This window comes from Acomys minous (assembly GCF_964271855.1).
Source record: "Acomys minous genome assembly, chromosome: 3".
Classification (NCBI taxonomy): Eukaryota; Metazoa; Chordata; class Mammalia; order Rodentia; family Muridae; genus Acomys; species Acomys minous.
Genome location: NC_140485.1, coordinates 126,513,236 through 126,540,760, shown reverse-complemented (window position 1 = coordinate 126,540,760; position 27,525 = coordinate 126,513,236). Strand labels below are relative to the sequence as shown.

The 27,525-nt window shown below is 40.7% G+C and overlaps 1 protein-coding gene across 10 annotated transcripts in view; it reads right to left on the bottom strand.

The window, feature by feature from the left end:
• Positions 1 to 1,966: 1,966 nt before the first annotated feature.
• Positions 1,967 to 27,525, bottom strand: part of UTRN (utrophin) — a 490,767-nt gene continuing 465,208 nt past the window's right edge. For 9 of the 10 annotated variants that reach the window (XM_084777015.1, XM_084777016.1, XM_084777011.1 and 6 more), the window contains 9 exons: positions 27,451 to 27,489; positions 27,167 to 27,232; positions 26,061 to 26,126; positions 17,919 to 18,077; positions 17,316 to 17,556; positions 14,347 to 14,455; positions 12,951 to 13,043; positions 7,474 to 7,496; positions 1,967 to 3,978 (listed from right to left, as the gene is read on the bottom strand). In XM_084777015.1, the coding sequence (XP_084633141.1) occupies positions 3,970 to 3,978; positions 7,474 to 7,496; positions 12,951 to 13,043; positions 14,347 to 14,455; positions 17,316 to 17,556; positions 17,919 to 18,077; positions 26,061 to 26,126; positions 27,167 to 27,232; positions 27,451 to 27,489 (805 nt within the window). In that variant the 3' untranslated portion in view covers positions 1,967 to 3,969. The remainder of the gene's footprint in view (positions 3,979 to 7,473; positions 7,497 to 12,950; positions 13,044 to 14,346; positions 14,456 to 17,315; positions 17,557 to 17,918; positions 18,078 to 26,060; positions 26,127 to 27,166; positions 27,233 to 27,450; positions 27,490 to 27,525) is intronic. The other variant, XM_084777012.1, reaches the window with a different exon arrangement.

Below are 27,525 nucleotides of genomic sequence, written 5' to 3'. Positions count from 1 at the left end.
TCATATTCTTTCCCTTTCCCCAGATCCTCCTAGACAGTACATACTAATTAAAAAAAAAATCTTTTGACAAACACAAAGAAAGGGAAGAAGGAAGAAAGAAAGGCAGGACGGAAGGAAAATCAACCAGCAGGCTTATATTCCAGCAAGGTATGGCTGAAAACAAGGCTTCTAATACACGCAAATCAGCAAGGGCTGATTTTTAAAAACAACATAGAAATAAACCAGAAAAACATGTCAAGGGAATGCTTCCTTTCTATTCCATTCCACCAAAGTGACAGATATGATGCCTGAGGAAGTAGGGACATCAGTATTCTGTCCCTAAGCCCTTTGCTTCACATACTCCAGAGCTTACATGGTGAAAAATGGCCCTAATCCATCTTTGCAGTTTCTCAGTGAGGTGTGATCTAGGCTTTCCTAGCCTTGTGATCTTCTTTGCCAACGCCCTCCCCACATCTGCCTTTGCATGAGACCAGGTTAGCTTGCTAGTGGATGAAAGGATACAGCCAACTTTCTATAACCATCCTAGACTGACTATTGTCTCAGTCAAGTGGCAGCCAAGCCTAGACCTGGGAACAAACCTGCCACCAGCAACACAAGCCTCTGGTGATCTGAGCTAAGTGTGAAAGTCTCACTGCATTCCAGGAGTCCTTCCTGGGTGAGCCTAACACATCCCAATACCTGAACCAGCATTTATCAATGAGGTTTGATGCCTGCCATCTGCCCTCATCTTGGGATAAAGGCTGTTGCAGGCATTGGACACACAGTGTGGACTCTTAGCCCTACAGCAAGAGCCTTCAGTTAGCAAGAGCTTTACATTAATCAAGCTAGTCAGGTTTTGCATTCAACACGGGTTTCAGTAGTTGGGATGGTATTTTAGTGTATCTTTACTAAGTGTTAAACTAATGATGCGGGAAACGCATCTGAAGAACCAGTCTTCTCAAATAATAAATATATACCAAGAGCACCTACGTTATTTAAAGTATAAGGAGAATTACAAAGCTCTTCTAGTTGTTGTTACTTCTATTTTCAGTGACTACTCAGTAAGTCACTAGAAACCAATGGTTTCCTTACCATGAGTGATACTTCATGGTAGACAAGATGTTTAAAGTGTTAGTCCATTGGATTATTTCTCTTCTCTTTTTAAATAATAGATTATGGGGGAATTTTCTAGTTCTTAGAGAGTTGTTAACTTTAGAATTAAGTAACACAATATATACAATACATATATATATATGTTGTATATTTTATACATACTGCACATAAAATATATAATAAAGTCAACAGTACCAATAAGCAGGTGATTTTAGAATCTGTAGCTGTTTGAGTGAGAACGGCCTCCCTCTTGGTTCTCAGTTGGTAGGACTATTTGTGAAGGGTTAGGAGGTGTGTACTGGGAATGGACTCTGAGATTTTAGAAGTCTACGCCATCCCAGTTCCCCCGGCCCTCTCTGCTCGCCCATCAGATGTAAGCTCTCAGCTACTTTTCCTGCCAGCAGCCACTTTCCCCACCATAATAAGCACGGACTCTAACCCTCTGAAACCATCCATCTACGAATTAAATGCTTTCCTTTATAAGTTGTCTTGGTGTAGTGTTGCTTTACAGCAACAGAAAACAACTACGACAGAATCTAGTGATGAAAGTAGTCTCGAGAGAGTAACCAGCTAAATGTCAATAGCCCCAGGTTAGGACAATGAAGGTCCAATAGGCTTCGTGAATATATTTGTAACATCCATTTTCCCCTAGTAATAAGATTTTCATTTGAATGAGAAATTGAGAAATAGATAATCATATGTATGTAGAAGAAAGGAGAGAGATAAAGAGTGAAAGGAGACTGCATTAGTGTATATGAGTGATAGTTTCCGAAAATGCAGATTTATTAGAATATAGGCTTTTTTACAGTTTGTTTTCATCAGATGCATATAAAGATCAGATTCCATCAGTGAACACAGCCAAACAGTGAAGTCATTTTGTGTTAAAATTACTTTTATTCAGGATGAAAAATACAGTATGTAACCAGATTAGATGACAGTCTGTGATTAGTTTTGTTTTGTTTTGTTTTTTAACCACGTATTTCAAAAGAACAATACACTTATTTCTCATTGTGGTTACTGCAATATATTTCCTCTTATTTATTACTCAGAAGGTTACAATGTAGTGTTTTGTGTAGCTTTTTCTGTAATAGCAGATTGAGATCATTTGCATACAAATACAGGCAGGGAGAAAAAAAAAAAGAATACATGACTTCTCAAAGCAAGAACAAGGAAGACACCAAATCTACATCTTGGGGTTCTGAGTTCAGGGAGTTTTTGTTGATGTTGTTTAAACAGATGTTTTCTTGGGTATGAAATAGCCTAATGAAAGCCCAAGGCTTTGCACACTGTGGCATATAAAGCTATATCCAACATTACAGAGGAAGATGGTTCTGAGGTAGAAAGGTGATCATGGCTCTCCTCTTATATAAAACAATTCTCTTCTTCTCAAAATATCTATGCTGCAAATAGACACCCTTGCCCCCCAACCCACCCAACCGATCCTAGAAGAATAGCAATGCCTAACTTTCAGCCTCCTCCTGGCCAGAGCCCAGTGAAAGAGAACCCAAAGTTAGCATGTCCTGACGTTTTCTAAAAGCACATATGTTTGAAACAAAACATATTACCTTTACTTTTATTTTTGGTTTCTCTACAGTTGGTAATTAAATGTTAAGTTAAAAAAAGAGAGAGAGAAAAAAATAAGGAAATATCTAGTTGAATGCACTCAGGAGTACAATCATTTAAGCATTAATTTCATTCTGGAGAAGCAGTTGTATAGGCTTGGGATTGACATCCTTACCAGATGTGCTGCTGGTCACATGAGGGGTCATGAGACATCTGTCCATCTGCCCCGAAGGTTCAAATGAGACAGGCACTAAGTATCTGTTGCCTTTCATAAACGAAACCAGAGCTTTTAAAACTTATGAAAGACTTGAAAATACAAAACCAACAATAAAATTTCTATTTAAAGGGAACTGAAGACAACGATGTACTCTAATGTCACAATGGGTAAAATCTGCTGTGTATTTTACGATGAGATGCAAGGCTGAAGGTACTGGGAGAGGTTGTGCTAGCTTTTGTTTCTGAGTCAAAATGAAAATATGCTTAAATGGTAACCTTTGGTAAAATAATTCTTTGAAACTGTTACAATGTAGTCTTCTTTATCATAGAGATTGCAGGATGAAATAAATAAAGACACTGAGATCTACTTACAATAAAGGAATAAAAAGCAGGAGGGATAACACCTCAGCAGCCTCGCCATTTAAGTCTGCAGGATCTTTACTGTAGTCACCCAGTGGTTACTGTGTGTGTGATTTCATCTAATGTTAAATAGTATATTCAGAATTCCTGCTTACTCCACATATAAAAAATATTTTATTCAAATATATGAACTTATGAATTTGGCCAAATTTAGAAACAAATACACAAAATCTATTTGGTTGTATGGCTGATCAACTTATAAATAACCAAAATATAATGATAAAATAGTCAAATAATAAATGAAGTTATTGTACAGGGTTAATATGAACAGCAGAAGGAATGTAATAATGTAAAGTGGTGTAATTTATGTAATTTTTCTCTCAGATATTAAAAAGACAGTTTCATATAAGAAAGCCCCCACCCACTTTCCCATGGCTGTATATATTATACAAATCAGTGACAAACGCATTACCACCTCCAAATACTTCTCTGTTCATTAATTTACAGTTGCATAGAAAGGGGAGAAGAAAACAATAATATATGTTATTATAAAAACAAAATATCCTTTTCTCTTTGGATAATCAGTGTTTGATTCCCTCAGTAGAACACACGGTCAAGCACTCAACAGCATGTGTCATAGAGCCACGGGAGCTTCAGGTTGAATGGGACTTGGAATTGGCATTGGCAGAAGAGGGCAATACTGAAGGTCAGGAAACGTTGGTTGGCTGGATAAATGCTTCACATTGCCTGTGGCAGGAGAGAACACCAAAGTCAGAACAACATTTGCAGAAGACTGTTCAGGTAATGAAGACTTGTCAATTCTTCAAGGGAAAATAAGGGCTTCTTTCAGAACTAATCAGACTTTATATGGCTGTGTTCAAAGGGGTCCCCACATTGCCTATGTGACTTTCTGCTGCCTAGAATGAGGACATTGCCTTCACCCTGAGGTCACGTGGTCAGCCTTTTATTACAGTAGTCAACACCAACATAAGGTGACGAGGATAAGGGTAGAGGGGTGGGAGGGTGACCAGATGTCTTTTTTCTTGCCCAGGCTAGAAACTAAGGTAAAATTGAGAGGTCTTGGCTTCTTCTTAGGGAAGGTAGCAATGATGTATGTGTTAAGTTACTGAGAGAGCACTCCTGAAAAAACGAGGAGAACTCTTCCAGAGAGAGACACATTGATAACTCTACCATCCCTGCCTTAGAGAGAAGACCGGAATTATCATCCAAGGCGTGCAGTGGTGTCCACTAATGAACTATGCCCAAGGATCTAAATCCAGGCTACACTAAGGAAGTGACAGCACAGTTTCTACAGGGAAGGCAAGCAAATGATCTTTTAAAAGTACTTGTTAGACATATTTTTTTAAAAATTACTCCAAAATGGAATAACCTAAAAGAAGCCATGTCTCATGGAGTCATAAGGGTTCTTTTGCGACTCCCAGTAAAGATTCTCTGCCTACCCTTGGGTCTCACTCTGTGGAAGAGCCTGACATGAAATTCTGGTTCCCTGAACTAGAAGGAAATCCATAAACTACTTGCAGGCAAAGTTTCCCGAGGGGCTCTCCTACGCTTGGGTCTACCGGAAGTCTGTTGAGTCTTGCTTCAAGCCTATTCTCGTCAAATTTGCTTCTAAACTGGACACTTTGCTGTTCTGAAGGATAAAAAAAAAAAAAAAAAAAAAGACCATCCAGTGTTAATGGTGATCTCACTGGGTCCAGGCTACTGGTGAAGTGGATGGGAAAGCTAGCCCAGGCATATGCTCTCATTTCTTTCTAGAATGGGTGTCATTGCAACCATAGATAACTGAACATATTTTGAGAACACAGAAGGATAGGGATGCATTCCACATGGGAGGGGAACATGTTATAAATTCATATTGTTAACTATAGCTTTGGTGCTAATTTGTTGTTAAAAATGGATTAAAATTATTTCGTATATTCTCTTATTCAGGATGTGGATAACTGTATTAAGTATGTGTATAACAGCTCTCTTTTTAGGCAACAGAATTCTAAAAAGTGGAAACTAATTCTAAAAATTTATATTTCCAGCTCTACAAATAAAAGTATAGCACAACCATCCAGGTAAAAATGGACACTTTTCATGACTTTCCACTTGGCCCAGGGTATGGAAAATTCCACAGGGAAAAAGCAGAAAGTAGAGGGTAGAAGACAGAGAGGAAGGAGCTTCCTATAAGAAGTGTTTCCTGTACCCACGAGGTTGTTATATTATCAGGGAAAATATAGATCTTCTTCAACTCAATTTCTTCAAAGCTAAGACCCAAGTGAGAGGTCTCCATAATCACTCTCTGCTTTAAGTCCTGAGCCTTTTTGTTGTAATGCACTTGAGGATTGGCAAGAAGATTCTATCTCCCTTGTTGACATCTATCTTTACAGCCATGACCTGACCATGGAGCAATCAGAACTGAACCCCTAGCCTTTCTCTCGGTTCTGTTACATGCTTGTGATTCCTGTTTACCCTGCCATCCCCTCTGCCCTGTGCTGTATAAAGACATGCACATTTCTCAGCGTGTCTCCTGGCTATGCCCTCACTAGTTCCTCAGTCTTTGTTCTCTGGGTCATGTGGTTTGCCACCAAAAAAGCTCACACCTGTTACTCTTCCCAGAATGCTTCCTTCTCTGATGCCTTGGATCAGCATGCAGGTCTTCTGGAAAACACAGCATCTGGATAACCTGCAAGATACCTACAACTCTCCCTTCTATGCTCCTCCGTACCACCATGGGCCCGTTACCAGGGCTTAGAGAGGCATTCAGGGCTAACTTCATTCTCTTCTCCCTAAAACGCTTATTTGAATTTCACATCATCAGAGTCCAGCAACCCGTTATGTCATCCGCTGGCCCCTTCAACCATGTTCATTCATTCCTCATATCTCAAAGTCATTCACTTTGAGGTATCTGAAAAGCTTAGGAGTTTCCATCCCATGAAGTGACCTCTCTGTCAGGGATCCTACCCTCTACCCTTTTTAACCATTCACACAAATGTCCAAAACCAACCATTGCCTTTACTGGTGGTCCCTCTAATACTTCAATTTCTACTGTCACACTTCCTGATGACCATCTCTAACGTCAGCTTACTTCTGCTAGGATGGCAACGCCCATCTCATCATCCGACAGCGTAAGACATAGATCATTGCCTTCTTCTGACAGCATAAGATGTGCATCATGGACTCTCTCATCCCATCAATTGCCCAGAACATGCCCTCATATCCCTCACAACTGAACTCAAGACTGGCGATTCTTAAAATCACTCCTTTGCACTGTCGCTTGAAGCCTTATACTCAACTGGCTTAACATGGTCAACTCTCCAAAATCAATTCATGGAAAACTAGTCAACTCTGGTGTTTTTCATGATGAACTTGAATGTGGCTAGAGGTCAGCACAACCATAGGGATGGCTGGCACACAAAGTGGTGTTTTGGTCACACTCTATTTCTGGATGTGTCTGCTCCCCTGGACATGGGCACATCTTCCCATCTCCCCTTGCACCTCTGATGATCCTTCTGCTATATCGCTTCCCTTTTAAAAGCCTTGCTTCCAATTAACCAGGACAACAGACATCAGAAGAAGAAGATGCAAACTCTCCCCACTGAGTCACAAGTCTGCTCTACAGCCACCTGTCTTCTAGCCAAGACCCCAGCTCTGTTTGCCAATAAGAAGAGACAGTGTTCATTGTTTTAAAAAGGCAGATACATTCACAGGAGAAAATGTTCTCCAAAGATATGCTTTGGCTTGGTGTTATATTTTAATTAAAGATCCTCGTAAGAAACAAAACAAAACTGAAAGCTAGTCAGTTCCAGCTTCCACATGAGCTTGATATACTATTTAAAAGAAAAGTGGCAACTCCCCCTTGATTGGAATTAATGATCTCGGTATTACTCTTGAGGTACCAGGCACATTTCAAAGTCAGAGTTCTGTGACATGTGACATGTGAGATAAGAAGACAGTCAAATCTATACAGAGTGACTTATATTGTACATAGCACGGAATGAGAACAGAGATCCAGCATAGGTCCTTTGGGTGCCTGGCAGTTTCTGGCTTGGGAACCCCATGTCCCTGCCCAACACCTCCAAAGCAACGATTTGTTGTCCAGAACCAAGCGACACATAGACATCCTGGGGCTCCCCTTATTTAAATGGAGAATGAAGTAAGATTAAATCAATAGGAGCTAATGTGCTTACGCCAGGTTGGGATCAAGACAGTGGAGTCAATGGAGCCATTAGCTCTTACCTGTGGCCTGCTGGGGACATTTGCTGAAAAAGAAAATAGAAGAAATCAATTGAGGGCTTTACTATTGCTTTGTGGCTTCCCTTCTCATGCATGCAATTGTGTAGAGTGCTCCTCCGAGTGAGGGAATAGCTTTGTCCTCACAGGTATACTAGCAAGAAGTAGGAGCCAGCCTCTCCCACCCTCTAGCCAAATGCTCTAGCCAAGGCCAGTTTCCCCAGTAAGCGTTTCATACTCCATGCGATTTAAAATACACTCTACCAAAAAAAAAAATCCACACAAAACATATGCTAGCTCTTTAAAAACATATGTACTAAAACATTTAGGAAGCTTTTAGTTTTGATAAAAAAGAAATCTTAAAACTTCATTTTAAAACTGTGCCATGTATTTTTTGGCTTACACATAGTAAGTACAGAGGATATCCTATATACTGTGTTGAATATACAAGTCAACCAAAAGGTCATCAGAGGGAATTAGTCTTTTCTGCAAACCTTGGCTCACCCTTGCTGGAAGTTGTGGGAAGATGGTAGTTATATGCTTGTATCAATGAGAGGGCTAGTCTGTTCTTCAGTGCTCTCAGGCCTGGGATCAACAGTAAAGCCTTCCATGGGTTCAGTTGAGAGCACAGAAGTTAGACTATGGAGTCTAATTACCTTGCACTATCTTCCCCATAATGGAGCCCACAACAGAGAAGCTGATGTCGTGAGCTTTACGAAAACTGGCACCACCAAGTCCTTTCTAGATTTCTGCTTTGTCAGACTCATCTTTCAGAGGGATCATCCTCATGCCCCTTGTTCTTGTGCATCATTAAAAAAATTCAGTAATGGCTGGAGAGGTGGCTCAGAGGTTAAGGGCAATGGCTGCTCTTCCAGAGGTCCTGAGTTCAACTCCCAGCAACCACATGGTGGCTCATAACCATCTATAATGAGATCTGGTGCCCTCTTTTGGGCCTGCGGGCAGTGTACATGCAGGCAGAACACTGTATACATAATAAATAAATCTTTTTTTAAAAATTCAGAGAGGATTACACAGTGTGGCCTAGAAGATAAAGCTGATTATAGAGCAATGCTCTCTGAAGGAGAACAGCAAGGGCCAAAGAGACCACTGTCTACACCTATGTTTTAGGCAGGCTTCCAGTGGTTCTCAACCTTCCTAATGCTACAGCCCTTTAATACAGTTCTTCATGTTGTGGTGGCCCCCAACCATAAACTTAGTTTCAATGATTAATAATTATAGTTTTACTACTGCTATGAACCATAATGTAAATATCTGATATGAAGGATATCCGACAGGTGACCCTTATGTAAGGGTCATTTGACCCCCTCCCCCGCCCAAAGGGGTAGTAACCCACAGGCTGAGAATCGCTGCTTTATTCTATTTTTCAAAAATCCCAGTGCTGGCGAGATGCTTGGCTCACCAGTTCAGAATACTGGCTGCTAGTGCCCATATTACAACCTGCAACAGTCTGTGCCTCCGGAGGATAGGACTCCTTCTTCCGGCCTTCACTGGCATTCCATACCCACGGAACACAGACATACAAGCAAGCAAAACTTTTGTGCCCATAAAATAAGAATAAATAAATTCTTTAAAAGCATTGCTGAGCAAATGGCATTTCCTGAGGAAAGCTGGGGCTACAGGAGGGGAAAGCGTTTGTCCTTAGTGCCCACAAGGCTTAGGATTCTTAAAGCCTCCTGGGAAGGGTATCTTCTTCCTTCCAATACCAGAGACATGATTTTTCTCTCTGAACAGTAACTAAAGTCTTTCTGTTTCACTGTTTTGTTTGTAAGCCACTGACTGTGTCCTATAAGCCTGCCAATATCTAACACAGTCACTGTTGAACCATACTCAACATAAGGAAAGAAAAGGGGAGACTTGCTTTCTAATAATGGCAAACATCTATCCTTGGGCAAATGAGGGGTGTCTCTGATCACCTAGCTAGCACGTTGCATGCTTTCCGTCTCTTATTTTCCTGTGTTGAGGGGGAAGAAAAAGTATCTGTAGTACATGCTGGGTCTTTGTGAGGAGGGAGGAAAAAAAAAAAAAAAAAAAAAAGAAGGCAAGAAGGGCACCCTCCCAGCGATGGAATGGAAAATGTGAGCCCTAGTATTTGGGAGAAGAAGCAAGCTAAAGCAAGCCTACTCCTACAGGGTGTAGGGAGCCTGTGTAAGCATGTGAGCTCTAGCCCAGGGCGGGCAGGCAGGCTGAACTGTTAGTTAGGCCATGATACAAATGCTCACTCCATTGGAAGGACAGTTATGCTTCTCTCCTAGGTAACGGCTATATAACAGTCGAACCCTACACAGAAGTTAATCTATTTTGCGGCCCTATCTGTTTTAATCAAATAAAAGGCTATAGGCAGTCCCCCGAACAATCTCTACTGATATATTTTTAAGGAAAATTAGAAAATCATTGCACTTTTTAAAGTCTTGAGTTTTTGATGGATGACATTCAAGCTTGACACATGCAGGCTGGCCACAGTGGAAATATCCCAGTAGGTTCACAGTAATTCTAAAAGCATTGATTCTAGCAGCAAAACACTCAACTTTCTACAACTATTCCATACATTTGAACAACAAAAGAAAACTACATTACGCTAACAAAGAAATGGCCATAGTCATTAGTAGATTGTTTTACCAAATTAATTGCTAATTGTCAGCACAAATTAAATTCAATACTTTAATTTGGAGGGTGAAATGGTTATGCCCACCTCTTTGCTTTGAGATGCAATGCCATTTTAAAAGGCCGTAATCCAAAGACATCAGCAGTGCCAAATGTGATATGAATTCAAATGCAAGAAACTTAAAAGTCTCATGCACAACATGTAGACATGGTTTAAAAAAATAAGCTAATATAAGCTACTCATGCAATTAAGATTTCTGAAGAGACTCTCATCCTAATTCCAAAATTGCCATGAGTGAAAAATTCATTTGTAACCATGCAAATTTTTTAATCCACAAAGGATCAAAAGGCAAGATTAACATGCAGATCGGTTCATCCATCTCACACTGGCTATAAGCAATTTGAAGGTCCCCCTTATTTACAGAGACTCAAGAGAGTGTTCTGGCATGGAGAGGGTGCCAATCCTATTTATTTGGATAAACGTCTAAAGGTGGTCAGGAAGCTTTGGGAATTACAGACCCTTAATAAAATATTTGCTAACTGAGCAATTTAAGTGGAGCATTAAAACTAATGAATCCCGTAAAACCTTTAAAGTACTATCTGGGAAATTTTCAACCGTCAAACTTCTCCAGCTAGAAACATGACCATCCCAGTAAACTTTGGACCACATCAACTTGGAAGTATGTGTTAGGCACCAGACCTATACCATGCACTAAGTGATTCTCTACCAATTTCAAAGTATTTAATAATTTTAGACAGAATTCTGAGATATGCGTCAGTTTCATAAATGAACCAATGAAGGCCTTTTTTAAAAAAATGAAAAGTATTTCTTATCTTGGGTATTCTATATTAATCCAGTGAAAAATATGAATATACATAATGAAAAAGAACAAACAGCGCCGTTTTCAGAAGTTAAAAAAAAAATAGCATGTAAATTCCACAGGATTCTAAAACATACTGCACACTACTTCTTACTTAAGAGGTACTTGGATTCTTCATAATAACCCATGACTAGGAGTGCTCATCCACAGAAAATTTCAACACTATAAACACTGCTGGGTATACACACTTAAGGAGAGTATGAACAGTTTTCCTCTTACGGAATTGCAAGCCTCTATAAATGTCCTTGTGAGCTCCAAGGATGATGTCACAATGAAAGAGCTCCCAGTGCAAGGGAAGGCTTTAGCCTCTGCAGTGTGGTCTCCATAGAGACTAAGTCTCGTCTCAGAAACCAATCACCATGGACCAGCTCACCTTGTTCCCAACCAATGGGAATTTTATACTCGCATCAGGGGTCAGGGCATGAGGCAGCGACATTTGCCTCTCTGAAAACTCAGTGTTAGTCTACCGTTATAATTTTTTATATTATATTCTGTTTTAAGCAAGTCATAGATGAATATTTTTAAGATCAAATATACATTTCAGAATATGCCTTGGGAAAGATTTGGAAATGCTTTAGAAAAAGAGACTTGTAAGAAAAAAAAATCCTGAACTCGTGGCACAACATTTTCAATATAGAAATTACACATTTTATATTCACTACAAAGCATAGATTTTAAGCATATTTCACACTCTGACTTCACTGCCAGCAGACGTTTAAAGTGAAAAGGTCCAGCATGACATTTAAATAAAAATTTCTAAGCAGAATTCAATTTCCAAAATTTGTTCTTTAATGTTGAATGTGTTTATGTGGAAGCTGAGCTAAGAAGTAATAGCTTCTAAAAATTTTAATTTTGCAACTCTAACTCATAAAACATGGTATAGTTATTTTTTTCCCTAGCCAGTGGATAATATATGTCAGAACAAAAACCTCTCAAATGAAATTCAACCTTGAACTACAGTAAATACAACAGACTTAACATGTTTATCAATTGTACCAACAATTGATACATTTTTTTTTCTCATTTAGGATAACATTGTCTAGAAAGCTAAGATAAAACAGAGAAAATAAAGACTGAGATTTATACAAAATCCTGTTTATTGACTGGCTGCCTTTAACATCCATTTGAGAGGATTCACCCCCAAACTATAAGTGACACATGCATGCTCTTTAAAAGTACTTAGAACTGGGGCATTAAAGTGGTGTGTCTATGGACTCAAGCCGAACGGTGCTGAGCTGAGAGACCACAGAGGTCTCTAAGGTGAGAGTAGAGCAGAATCTGCAAGGTGGCAAGATGCCAGAGAGAAACCACTTTAAAAAATTCAATCGATGAAAATCATTATGTAATTTCCCCCGGGATTTGGATGGCTCTCATTGGGTGATTTTTCTGGCACTTGGCTGTTTATATGGCGAAATTCAGACTCATAATCTGTGACCCTGTGAATCATTTGGCTTTTACACAATGATTATTTTATTCCCTGAGGAGAAAAAAAAGAACCCTTTAAAGAGGGAGAGGAAGCCAAAAATAATTCTTTCCTGAGCCTGTTATGAAGACATCTGATGATACATCTCAAGAAAGTTAGGAAGTTACCTTAGAAAGGCTGTTTTCGTACTAGTTTTGCACATCACTAAAGGCCTTTCCTTGAAGTGACACAAGTTGCTTATAGCCTACACTCAAATGAAGTTTCATCCCAAAACCAGGCATTGTTCTATTAGACTTTGTCTCGTCACGTATGAGGCACGTGGGAAAAGTTCCAAGAGTGGGGTCATACTGCCATTGCACCCCAAGATCCATCGGGCATCAGTGTGGAGCTTCATTTTCACTGTCAGCATATGTCTATATTATTTCAAAACAACCTATACCATGTTTCTAACACTGGCTTTTGTCATTGTACCAAAGAAGACAGAGGGTTGAGTGTGGAGAAAAAGAAAGGCCATGAGACAGGCACACTGCAGTGGTACCACGATCGATCCTACTCACGGCTGCAAGAGGGAAACGTGCTGTTGATCTGCTCCATCACCTCTGTGAGGTCCGTGCTGGTGTCGTGAGGCGGGGCCAGCAGGTCCTCAGATGCTATGAGAAAACACGGAGAAAACAGGTGCTTGAAATCAATGGCCATCCTTCTAGCAAAGCACTGGTCACAGGCAAAAATATTATAACCAGCCCGAAAATATTAATAGAACAATTTGAGAGAGAAACAGGAGAAATATGTATTCATTGGACATGCGTAATACACGCACATACACATGCACAGTGTAAGACACACACAGTGATGGTGCCCAGGTCTTTGGAAAACCCAGGGGAGTTCTCTACCACTGTCCTGCATCCTCATCCCCAGCCACAGACTTTTAGGTAGTTAAAATGTATGGTATGTTTGTGTGGCTAAGTTTAAATAATGACACAAAAATATAAACTTGGAAAATAAGTTAACAGTAGATTTAATGCCAGTGTGCTGGTTGAAAATCCATTAGTTTGCACATAAAAATATTCCCCCAATTTCTTTCCTTTTCATTTTTATTTTGGAACTTTTATGACAGGCGATTTTATCTTGATGCAAAAGAAATCTATGCTTTATAGTACTTTGATATATATTTTTTATTCTATGATTAAAACCACAATAGTGTTTTTAACACCAGTACTGTCAGTGAGAGGGCCCCATGCAGCTGATGGTGTTGGTAACAATTCTTCCTTACAGGGCAGGCAGAGCAATTTCCACAGAGACTAGGATGGATAAAGTAGAGGGTACCATGGTTGGTGATGACATCCTTCAGCACTAGGTTCTGCATTATAGAGAAATAATATACTGTCAACAATCATTTTTGGGGGCTGTGAGCCTGTGTGTCTGTAAACCCTGATGATGAGGGCTTGCTGGAGCTTGCTGCCCATTCTAGCTGCAGTTTTGTGAGAGACCTTATCTCAAAGGAATAAAGTGGGAAGTAACAGCTGGAGAGCTGATGTCCTCCTCTGGCATTTGGGAACACCTTCTCACATACTTGAACATACACTGCACGTGCACGCACACGCGTGTACACACACACACACACACACGCTTAGTCTCAAAGCAAAAACCAAAAATAAAAAAAACCTTAATGCCTTGCTTATTTCAAATGAAAGGAACATTTTTCATCTTTCACCGAAGTTGAATCCACTCCTACACATTTTATAAACAAGCACATTATAACTAAAGTGTTTTTTGTTACTATTAAAATGGATCTACATTCCTTGCAGACTAAAGAGAAGAATGTTTTATGCTCCAGAGCACCCAGATGTAAGAATGCTAGCAAACTGAAAAGCACCACCACCAACAACAACAACAAAAAAGATGGCTGAGTCCAAAGCCAGCTGCGTGCAGCGGCTGTGCCTTGGGGACACCCACCTGCCTGGTGGAACTGTGGACCTGCGTCAGGCTCAAGTGAGTAGCTCAATGCAGAATGTTGTGGCGAAGCCCAGGGGGAGACACCGTTGATGCGGGAATCAGAGTCAGGCTGAAATCACATGGGAAGTTAGAGTAAGAAAGACTCACGGAACCTAGAAGGAATGGCATTCCTCCCCTCGCCCCTGCTCATCTTGGGGCAATCTCAGATGCATTTCAGCACTGACTGGGTCAGCACGTGAATACTTCTGAGTGCCACATGCTCTCTTCCATCTTTGGGTTTTAAGAATTTATTGCTATATGGCATGATTTATTTATGTCTGCCATTTTCAACTCTCAACTATTAAGCTATTTTCACATCAACCTAGTGAACTTAGAAGTAGGTTGGGATCATCTTTCAGAAACTAGCATTGGGACTCTAAAATAGCAAATTGTGCTTAACTTGCAAAATTGCTCCCTTCAGAGGCGATTTGGAGAGTATTTACCTCAGTGGTTTGGATTCAGCAGCTTGAATTCAAATTCCACCTGGGCTGCTCAGAGACAGGACGGTTCTAGGCAAACTATAGAACCTTCTGCATCACAGATTTCATGTGTATAAACTGTTTTAGTGTTAACAACTTAGTGTGGACTCAGAATCAAGAGGAAGCAAGCGATGCTAAAAGCTTTACCGGCCATGGCGTGTCATAGATCTTTGTCAGGAAAGTGATGAATGAGTCGTTCTAAAGCCGTTTGCCTGGTCTGACCCAGGGCAAACCCTCTGTAAGAGCCCCTGTGCATATCTGTGAACTGGCGATAGCTGTGCTGATAAGTACATGGTCAAAATAGAAAGCGGGATCTATAGTATGAGAGAGAATGTAGAAGTTTCTTCTGATACAGATTTTTCCATTAAATCTCTATTAGTCGAAGTCTGGTCGTTTCCCCTGTTTATACTGAGTTAAAATTTCCATCGACTTCTGGCACTTATGCTAAATCGTTTATGAAAAGGTAAGAGCTCCACAGACTGGGATATTCTGAGCCACTTAGATATCAGCAAGTTCCAAGAGCATTACTGTGCAATTCTGAAGGCGCATGAGCCATTAGGGTCTTGGTCTAATAGAATGGAGGGAGGGAGGGGGGTTAGAGTGAATTCAAGAGCCTTTCTTCCCTCCTAAAAGCATCAACAAGGTACAACAAGCAAAGACTCCTGTGACGTCACCAGGTGCACATGAAGTTGTGCACATTAACGTCTGATGCTCTAAGACATTTGATGCTCTATAAACATCTGCAACCGTTTAATACAGTTCCTCGTGTTATGGTGACCTCCCTAACCATACATTATTTTTGGTGCTACTTTATAACTGTAAATTTGCTACTGTGATCAATTGTACTGCAGATATCTGATATGCAGGGTATCTTATATGTAATCCCTGTGATTTGACCCCCAAGAGAAGTGGTGACCCACAGGTTGAGAACTGCTGTTCTAAGAGTTCACACAAGGAAACTCATCCCTTATTCAGGTACCACTTGGGGACCTCAAATTCACTCTAGAAGCAACATTTACTCCCAATGTACATGATATTGAGGTTGGGATCAAGAAAACACAAGCAAACAAGATAGAAGCAAGCAAATAGAAAGTCAAGTCTTGACTCACTTAGGAAACTATTACTTTCTAAAGACACAGAGTTTTCAGACTTTTAAGTAAACTGCTCACAGAGTCATGTCAAAGAAATTCTACAATGACAGACATAGAAAAGTAAATGGCCAAAGAAAGGAGAGAGATCCACCACTTGCTATATAGGTAATGGACAAATTATAATGTTTTAAAGAATTCTGACAGGATAAAAAGACCCTTGTGGCAACTGTGTCAAGATATTGTTCTCAAGTGTAAGCAAATCCATGGAGAAATGTTTTTCTTTGATGCAATATGTCACTTGTAGAAAAGGCTATCTCTCTTAGGATGTCACAAGATGCCACATCACAGGGGCAGGAGAAAAAAGGCAACTGTGACACGAATGCTGGTGCCAGTCAGGAAATCCTATGCGGGGATATGACCCTACACACATCTGCTGCAAAGGCATCCTCGCTGTCAGCTCCGTGACTGAATGTCCTCTTCAAGTGCTAGGTGCATCCTGTCTTCACTCTGTTGCCTCCTCTCACAAGACTGCCAGAAGCAGGAAGGCAGAAGCTGTACCCTACGCTTCTTTCATAAACCAAAGAATGGTGGTTTAAAAACAAAACAAAACAAAACAAAAACCCTCTAGGTTGTTAGCCAGTGAGGAATCATAAAATGAATGTACCAGCTTCTAATCAATATTAAGATATAAAAGCAAGAGAAAACAAAGAGGGAGGGAGGGAGGGAGGGGACAGGGAGTGAAAATACAGAGAAAGAAAGAAGAGCAGCGAAAGAGAAAGGGAAGGAGCGAAAGGAAAATAGGGAAGACATCCTAAGAGATGCCATCTCTGTTAAAGGCGTGCATTATTCTGTATTCGTCATAAGCGCATGTTTTCTTCCCAACCTAAAATGTGCTTCCTATTGGCAGGAAAGTTTGCAAGCCACTGTTATAGAACATCCGCCAGCGTGAGGAAGGGACAGTGGCAAGATAACAGACATCTGTTCCTCTGTTCTCTGCAAAGCGTGACTGTTGTGGTACCTGCTCGCTCCTGCTTCCCTGGAAGAAAGCGTTAGGCTGGAGGTTTTAGGTCACTTGCTGTCCTCAGTCTCCACAGAAGCTTTCCTTATGAAATACAGATTCTGTGTCCCACAGGATTGTTTTTAAATCAAACTACTCCAAGCTCAGAATGTGAAATTCTACAGTCAGGTGGGAAAACACACATTTCTGGATCAGTGAAGATTCTATTCGTACACGCAAACAGGGATATTATTTCTAAGCCAGTAAACAATGAATTAGCTGTGGCAGGCCCAGGCCCAGGCTTCTGGGAGGTGGGCAGGTGCCATGGAGAGAGAGATGCCACACAGGACTCTACCCCACTACCTGCTCCAGCAGCTGTCTGAGGCGGTGCAGCTGAGACTCCAGCTGTTTGTTGTGATCTTCCAAAATCTGCATCCTGGCCTCCAACCGCCCTTTGTGCTGCCGGAGGAGTTTAGCTTCTGCGATAAGTTCCGAATCCTCGGACGTGTGGTGAGGCGATACGATGGAGTCTGGAGGGGAGCCCACAGGGAGCCCCCTTCTTAGGTGCTGCTCCTTCAGCTGCTCATATTCCACCTGAAGATTTCTAATACAGAAAAGAAAAAAAAACCCCACAAAATAAAAGGATTATTATCACGTATATCGTCTTCTCTCCCAAACTGGGAACTTCGAATTTAGCCTCTGCTGCTCTTTGTCTTATGGAAGAACATTTATTAACAGGAAGAGTTAGGGGGAAGAAAATGAGCTTCAAGCAAGAGTGCTTCCAGGCACCAACATTAAGCTACAGATGCAGGGGGCCCCACCCACACCCCAGCCTGCTAATAACTTCCCAAACCTTGACCTCATTGTGACGTCCTAGACAACCGCTCTGAAAAGAGGGCGGAGAGGGACTTTAGTCGTCTTAGGAGGGAGAGAGTGGGGTATTTTCTTCTGCTGGGTCTAGCACACCTTTGCTCTTCCTCTAAGTCAGCAATGATCCGCTCCAGTTCCCCTCGCTCTTCCCTCTCCACGGACTTCAGGATCTGAGCTGGACTCTGTGGCTGGCTCACAGGGGACTCCCCGCCCAGTGTCTGGCAGTACTGCTGGATGAGGGCATGTTCATCCTCCCTAGCGAGACAAAGAAGATGGAGAGAGGCTCACATCTGGGTGGTGAGATCTCTGAGGACACAAGAAGTAAAAACAGTGTTGCCAAGACTGGTGACCGGACCAGGTTGCCTTGCAACTCTGTGACTCCGTGAAACTTCCTTTGAAAACTCCAGCTGGATGATCATGCAACATGCCTTGTGTATGATGAGCTCATCATTTCAAAACCTTTGTGTCACAGTCTGTGATTCTCACAATCCCCCAGAAAGCCATTCCACTTAACCAAGAAAAATAAAATAAGGCACAGCAGTAATAAGAGTAAATAAGAGTAATAAGTTGCTAGAAATCAGGCTTAGCTAGGTGTGTCCAACCTATGGCCATAGGCCGCATGCACCAAAGATAGATTGGAACGTGGGCCAATACATTTGTAAATAAAGAAATAATGTGGCAATGTCAAAAGGCTGTGTATGCCTGGAAACAATTAATACAAAAGTTAAAGATGTTATAGGCAAACATATCACTCACCGACTACCAAAACAGTGGATTATAAGATCACTGGGCCAAGAACAACTGATCTTTAGATTTGCTGGTAACCATGTTTACTATGTTGATAACTCAAAGGATTTATAATTTATATTTTTATTTAAGTAACAGCCTAAAGTCAACTGTATATATTTATAAACTAGCAAGAGATATTTTACTTGGTATTATCACAAGTAATTTTTAGGACCAATATCCTGCATTAAATCATTAAATACATTAAATTCATCTTCATCTAATGATGTGTCCCTGAACTGGAGAAAGGAACAGTGGCTGCATGACTGACATGGGGTGACAATGGAGGCAAAGCCAGTATGTCTGTGGTAAGGAAACACTTTCCAGCTGGCCTGGAATCTCTTTTCTTCCTTTGTGAGGCAGATCTAGTTGGACGCCCTCAGGAAGGTGTGTTTGCCACATCTCCTGGCTCATGAGATTGCAGAGCTTTCTAGCACATTAGACCTGGGCTCTTTGATAGTTTCTGGCAAACAGGAGAGACATAGGATAAGGCTTCAGGAAAATAAGATGTAAGTGATGTGGCCACCCAGTTTAAAACAAAACTGTCCTGTGGCTGAACCTTAAGTGGAAGCTGTGCAGCAGCATGGTTCTTTCAGCATCCATGTCTGTTGCTGTAGCCCAGAGCATGTCCCAAAACAGCCAAGGGGAACCGTGCAGTCCTGGACCTTTCACTGTTTCACCTGGGCCTTGAAATTGCTTTGCTCTTGTACAGATAAGCAGTATTGGATTATATAAGCCCTCTGATTCTTGTGTGATACAAAATCCATCCTTGGCATATCATGCTTTTGCTCTGACAATCAGAGGTCTGAAATTACATCTTTGAATTAATGTGTTCTTGAGAGAGAGAGAGAGAGAGAGAGAGAGAGAGAGAGAGAGAGAGAGAGAGAGAGAGAGAGAGAGAGAGAGAGAGAATGAAGCCATGGAGAAAACTGGGTGTTATGCTTGCTGAAGCACCAGAGCTGAGCTACTGGGCCTCCCTCTTCTATTTAGCTTTCCCACTTTCCTTCCTTTTCTGTCACACACACACACACACACACACACACACACACACACACACACACACACGAGAGGGGGGAGAGGTAGAAAGAGAGTACTTTTTAATAGGGGTGTGTGAAGGTTGTATATAACAAAGCTGAAAGCAAAAATAAATCAGGCAGATGGCATAAGAGGTAAAACTGGCCATGGCTTCATCCTTTCATGTTTCTTAGTAAATTCGGGGTCTCTAGGAGAACAAAAGAAACCTCCATATAACTGCAGTGCCCTGAGGTTTTAAAGAATGAGAAGAGCAGGGCTCACAGCATCCATGTCTAGTGCCCTGGACCAAAGCGTGTCCTAAAACAGCCAAGGGGAACCGGGCAGTCCTGGACCTTTCATTGTTTCACCTGGGCCTTGAACTTGCTTTGTTCTTGCACGAATGAGCAGTATTGGATACTGGACACAAAGCAGCCAGAACTCCTAGGCTACCTTCACAGGGAAGTCAAACAGAAACCTGGCAGGCAGGGGCAGCAAGATGACTCGGCAGGTAAAGGTGGCTGCCCCAAGCCAGATGACCTGAGTTTGACCTCAGGACCCAGTGGTACAAGGAGAGAACTAACTCCCACAAGTCATCCTCTGATCTTCATGTGCATGTCATTGCACGCACGCAAGCACATGCGCACACCCCCACACATACATGCACACACGTGTGTATGCAGACACAGAAAACACTAAACAAATAATAATACTTAATAGAAAAGAAGCCAGAAAGGGAGATGTGGGGGAACAGAGTGTTTTCCTGGTAAGAAGCACATGACAACACATGGGTGTGTGGGCATGCCTACACACACACACACACACACACACACACACACACACACACACACACACATACACACACACACCACAGCTCATGAGCAGTAGCCTATACGTAAGTATTTGAAGAGGCAGAAGCAGAGATGAACCCTTGAGTGAATAAATCAACAGCATGGGACACTAGTTAGCGCCTGTATGTCGCGGGTGATGATCGGAGGCACCAGTCTCACATCATGTAGGAAACATGCAGGGAAAAAGATGTAAGTCAAAACTAAGCTAGGACCGAGCAAATGGACAAGGTATAAACACGTAGAGAACATGCACGGAAGCAATTGCAGAATAAGAGGACACACTGCAAATATTTCTTCTCACGTTGAAATGCACCTTAGCAAGCATATCAAAGATGGAAGGAATACCCAAGAAAGAGAAAAACAAATACAGAACATTTACTGCACAGCAGTCAGCTAAAATCAAAGGGAAGTGAGGAGTCATTAGCACTTGAAGAAAAGGGTTTAGCCTCCCGCTGTCCCAGATACTTAATGTTCATTGGCAAGGGGTGATGTGTAGAGTCCTACCTCACTCACTCACATGAGCAGGAAGGTCACTCATTTCTACAGCATTTTGTCCTTGGGACAAAAGGAAATTGTAAAAAACAATGCAGAACAGAACAGAACTAAATGGTAACTTCAGGTACTGAAATAAGTAGGAGGCAAATCAAATTAGTTATATAATGCCTGTGAATAGAATTCCTAAGCGAAAAGCGTAAAAACTCAAATGTAAACAGCTTTAAAAGGATAAATAATAAGAACCTCAAGAATAAAAAGGAAGTGTGGACCCCGGAAGTGGCCTGGGTTATCTCATGACTAGGAACTGACCACACTATCTGACCTAGCTATTAAGCGTCACCACAGATAAACTATTCCCTGAGAACATTTATACAAACACCTGGGCCTGGGGATTATGTGCATAATATTAACATAAACCATGCTTTTGTTTTAAGAAGTTGGGCAGGTGAGATGGCCCAAGAGGTAAAAGTGCTGGCTAATGACCTGGGTTCAAATATTTCCAACACAAACAGGTGTGCATATATACACACAAATAAATAAGTAATGAGTAAATTTTTTTTTAAGGTTGAGGACTGCGAAACCACTGGAAATTCTATTTGGGAAGCATTTTATCAGTATTTATGTAAGTTCACCTCTTTTTTTTTTTTTAAAGATTTATTTATTAAGTGTACAGTGTTCTGCCTAAATGTACACCTGTACACCAAAAGAAGACGGAATGTGATTTCTGGGAATTGAACTCAGGACCTTCAGATGAGCAAACAGTGCTCTTAAGCATTCAGCCATCTCTCCAGCCCCACAACTTCACTTCTTTTGTGAACTTGATGGTGTATAGTGTGCTGCTATAATTATCAAGGCCACTAACTACATTTTTAGTTTGTTTGTTGTGGTGTCTGGAAGAGAATTAAGGTTATCTCTGTAAAAAACTTTTTTTAAAAATAGAAATATTTTACATGTAACATAAAATCTTGCCCTTAAATGTTTTTCATAGATTATTAGTCTTAAAGGTTAAATATAAAAATTGATACATTCTAGTCTTTAATTGTGCATAATAAAAACCAAGAGCACCCTCATTATGTAGGTGCTAAATCATGCGCCAGATTAGGGTCATTAAATATCAATAGTGTGCATCATGTAGAAATAGAAAGTAGTTTTTAAATGTAGGCTGGTACCAAGAAGTATCATTAGATGGAATATAATTATACTGTAGCTGGTACATTTAGAAAATACGATCTACATTACAAAATTAGTTCCTATCACATGATAAAAGAGCTGGGCTTCACTTGATGACCTTTTAAAACCAATGCTCTATTCTAGGTTTCAGATGTACAAACAGCAATTTCAATGTAAACCATGGCCAAACCCCACTTTGATCCACATAAAATAGTGTCACCCAACCACAGAAAGCAGGTGGTGTGAGGACCTGGTAATGGCTTCAAGAACTGTTGCCTAAGGGTCCCTAGGGCTGTCCTGGGTCCTGTTCCTTCCTAAGATGCGTATGATTAACTCCTCCTACAAACATACTTAGTTGCCTTAAAACTAACGCCCCCATAAATCGTCCAGAGTCAGGCTTCCTTAAATCATCCAGAGTCAGGCTTCTTTAAATCATCCAGAGTCAGGCTTTCAGAGACACAGGGAGTGCTTGGGATTGGATGTGTGTAGGCGCCAAATGCTGGGAAACTGGTTTATACTCCAGGAAATCTATCTATCTATCTATCTATCTATCTATCTATCTATCTATCTATCTATCTATCTATCTATCCACCTATCCTATGTAATATGAAGGCACAATAAACAATGAAAGTTCATGAAAGGGAACATTTGGGGGAGGGGGATAGGAACTTGTTTCCATGGTCCAATTTGAGGGATCAAAGGCACCTCAACCTACAGATTTGTTGGCTATTGCTGAAGGCACAAAACCCAGCTAAACAAACAAAAACAAGAAAGCACTGGTGAATGGTCTTTCCTAGCTCTGTGGTTGGAGGACTTCCATGGTGGGCAACGGCAAGCTCAATATTCAATAGAGTGTGCAGAAGACACACACCTGCATATCACATCACTAAACATATCCCAGGGCCAAAGTATAAAATGAGGAAGAGTGATGTGGTAGCACATGCTTGTCATCAGAATACTTCAGAGGGTGAGGCAGATTAGAAATCTGAGGCCTATGTGTATCGCATATTAAAATTCTGTCTAAAAAAGAGGGAACAAACCAAATAATAAAACAAACAAACAAACAAACAAACAACAACAAAAACAAGGCTGGTGGGTTCTGAGCACTGTCTCTTAAAAATTAATCGTAACTGCACATGCATGTGAGGATACACTGATCTGAATAGGGCTCAACCAAACAGCGTACAAACTTCCTGAAAATATTAACAACTGACTCTCACAAGTGGCACCATCACTCCACCATATTCTAGGAATAAAATAAATATCTGTTGACTGAATCACCACATCAAATAGCTGTGTATGGAATCTGTTCAGCCTCTAATCATTTGGTTATCTTTTCTGTTATGAAACATTAGTAATAAAATTAAAGATCATTTTTATTTTAATTTTAAGACAGTATATATTAAATTTGAACATTACATAATAATGTAAACACAGCTTAAAGAAGTTAAATACTTAACTATTTTTTAAATTTCATTTAATTCCCAGATACTTCTAACACTGGTGAGAATTTGATTGATTTAAAAGATATTTAAGATACTTAATTACTTTATATGAAATGCCTATTAGTAGGTTACATATGAAAGAACAGTGCAAATACTTTATTGTTTTGAGCTGGAACTGGTTTCTGGCTCATAACACCTGAATAAAATGCCTAAGTCATGACTGTATTGAATGGCTAAGTGTTAGGGTGTCAAACTTTGAGACTTAAAATTGGAAAAATTCCCAAGAGCTTTCATTTATAAGCTTAATGATAACTGAGGGAATGTAGTGTAAAAAAATGCTCAGCATAAGTGTTCTTTATCAAAGTGATAACTGGTTCTCAACCTGAGGGTTGCAACCCCTTTGAGGGTCCAATGACCCTTTCATAGAGATTGCATATTGAATATTTATATTATGAATCACAATTATAGCAAAATTAGTTATGAAGTAGTAACAAAATAATTTTATAGTTGGGGAGTCACCACAACATGAAAAACTATACTAAAGGGTTGCAGCATTAGGAAAGTTGAGAACCAGCAGCTTAAGGTATTCTACTTGGCTTTTTTTTAGTCTTTGTAAGTCAAAAACATGTGCACACACATGTACACACACACACACACACACAATATATATATATATATATATATACACTACACACACTACATATATACACACTACACACACACACTATATATATATACACTACACACACACACACAACACACACACACACACGTATGCACACACACACTATACATACATATATATGCATATATATACATAGGGTTTTTTTTTTTGAGACAGGGTTTCTCTGTGTAGCCCTGGCTTTCCTAGGGCTTTGTAGACCACACTGTCCTCGAACTCACAGCGATCCACCCGCCTCTGCCTCTCGAGGGCTGGGATTAAAGGCGTGCGCCACCACGCCTGGCCACACTATATTCTATAGCTTCTCTGTTTCTCTTGGGCTCCCTGCCTGGTCAAACCATAATGAGCCCACCAGTCACACCCACGTGAAACTGTAGAAGCCTTTCACACATTACCTCATAACTAACGTGAAAAACAAGGTCAAGACAAGTTCCAAAGAAAAAAGATCTACTACAGTGGTACCATCGGAGAGAAGATGTTTGCCAAGAACATTCCACAACCAGGCTGAAGATGTGCAAGTAAGGAAACCAGACATAAAATACCTGGCTGTGAAGCTATCTGAAAAGACATTCTAAAGCCAACCAGGCCTTTCCCACTCCCTAATAAAATGAAATATTTTCAAGGGTATGACTTTCCAATAAGTGGTAGGGAGAATGTGTCCAAGCACGTGCGGACAGCATTGCTAGGGGTAGAGACTATGATGAATATGTGAGTAAGCAGAAAAAAGAGGAATCTACAAAAGTGTGTCAATCCTGTGAATGAGCATCTTGAAACTATCAATGAACAACAATATTATGGGCTGGATAGAAGACTCAGTTGGTCACATGCTAGCAATGGAAGCATGATTAGCTGAGCTGAGATTGCTAGCCCTGATCTCTAGAGCTTACTGGCTGGCCAGCCTAGCTAAATAAAGAACCATTTTCATTGAAGTACGCTGTCTCAATAAATAAATAAATAAATAAATAAATAAATAAATAAAGTGGAGAGCAAGTGAGAAAGACACCTGATGTTGATTCATGTCGTCCACATATACGTGCAAACATATGAACCTACGTATAAATGTATACACTCCCACACAAATGCAAACACAACATATCCACATTCACAAAAATAAATGTAAATATTGTATTATTATTATTATACACCAATCCGATTGCAAATAAACATTTCATTTACACTAATATGGCTTAAAAACTTGAAGTGAAAACACCACAAATATAACATTTATATCATTCCTGATTGTTTCGTGGTTCTTTTTGCTGTGTCTAATTTGTTGTGGATATGTGTAATAAACGTAACTGTATGTGGAAAAGAGAATAATGATAATAATTTTAAAAAGAAAACATTAACAAGTGCTTGAACTGTGCATAGGCTTTTTGGAAACACACATCAATTTTGGTTGGGATCACAACTCAGAGGCCATGGTTCCTGAAGATTATTTCTGAGACCATCACACAAGGAGCCTCCCACACTTCAGAACCAGGTTCCTTCCTGCCTTCAATGGCCCCAGTCAGTACTAATACGACACATCCCCACCATCACGTCTTTTCCCTACGTGCATGTTTCATGTGTCCTACAAAGTCCACCATCATGCCCTGGTCTATTTCTCTGTTTTTCTATCCCCACTCAGAGGCAGCCTTTTGCCTCCCCCTGACCTCCCCAATAAATCTCTGTAAAGAGGTTCTGTTGCATGGTGTGACTTTTGTGACCTTCCTAGTCCCCAACCACCAAGATACCTTTTCAAAACAAAACCCTTTCAGATAGCCTCCTTGGCAGACTCAATTCATGGTGCACTTACACGCTTCCTGTGGTAGAGCTGCTGTCAGTTAGGAAAGATCCATTTGTCCTTTCCATCTGGGCCAGTCTGAAAATACAAAAATGAGGAAATGATATCAATCGGCCACAACCACCTTGGTCATCCAGAAGCATGCTCGCTTATTTTTAAATCTACATTAATTCTGACCAGACAGAAAATGACCTAAACCTCGCACAGTGGTGAAATCACAACCCCCTTTACTGGTGAGCTGAAATTTGATCAGCACGCACTTAGGGCCTGGAGGCTGTTGTCTTATACACAGTGTGGTCCTCTCCTTGAGCTCCCAGACCCTCTAGCTGGTCTCCACTCAAGTGGGGTAACCTTTGCATTACAAATCTAATTATGCTCCTCTCGGGTCTGAAGATTCAGCATGAGTTCTCTTGACCTGGAATGTAAACCAACTCCTGAGCAACTGGTCTCTGTGTTACCATGATTTTCAGCACTATGTCATCTCTCACCTGCTCTCCCTTCTGTGACTCGGTAAATAAGGCCTATTCTTTTATAGCATCTTATCTAGCAGCTCCAAAAACTTGATTTAGTCTCAATTCAGTCTTAATGTTAACACTTTTAATGGTACTTAAACTAGAGATTTGGATACAGCTAGCTTCTAGAAACATCAATGGTTCGTATTAAATACTTCCTTGCAAGTTTTCCACAGTACGTGCAGGCCTATATTTTGCATTGTGTAGGGATTTGAAAACAAATTCTAATAATCAAACATCAGCGTAGGTTTAATTACATATTGCAATTCCTATGTGCACGGTCTCCTGAGAGTGGTTCCAATCACTACTTTCATTCACAGAACTAGGTTATATTATGTGAACCCTGTCTGCTCGATGTTTGGAGTCTCCGTAGCTCTGTAATGGCAGCCTATTGAAATCTGCTCTTCATAGAGTACATAGCAGGTGTTTGGTAAAGTGCAAATCACACAGTAAAAAGATAAGGGCCCGGGTTCCACATGTAATGGAAGCATGACTTTGGCAAATACATTCCCACATCAAGAGCTGTCGGCATCAGTGAATTACTACAAAAGCAGAAACATTCCGAGTGGCAGAGCGGGGGTTGGGGGGTGACTAGCAGTCTCTTACCGTGTGGCGTATTGCTCTATTCTTGAGTGGGTGTCATCATGAAATAGCTGAGGGGACTGAGAGGGGCTGTAAAGAGAGAGAGAGAGAAAAAAAAAAAAAAAGGCAAGGGCTTTATTCTCAGTATTGACAGATGTTACCAGTTAGAAGGTTAGTTAAGTAATGACTGTCATGCAAAGAAACCGCCAGCATTGTCACCCGGGATGTGAAAGTGGTAGTGGTTTAGGCCCGTGCTAGCACTCCTGATCAGAACTCCCCTCCTGTGCGTGGGGCATGTGAATACTCACTCATAGTGCTCTGGCCACATACTGATGAGCGTGATAGGACTGCAGAGAGGGGACAGGGAGACAAAAGGCACAGAA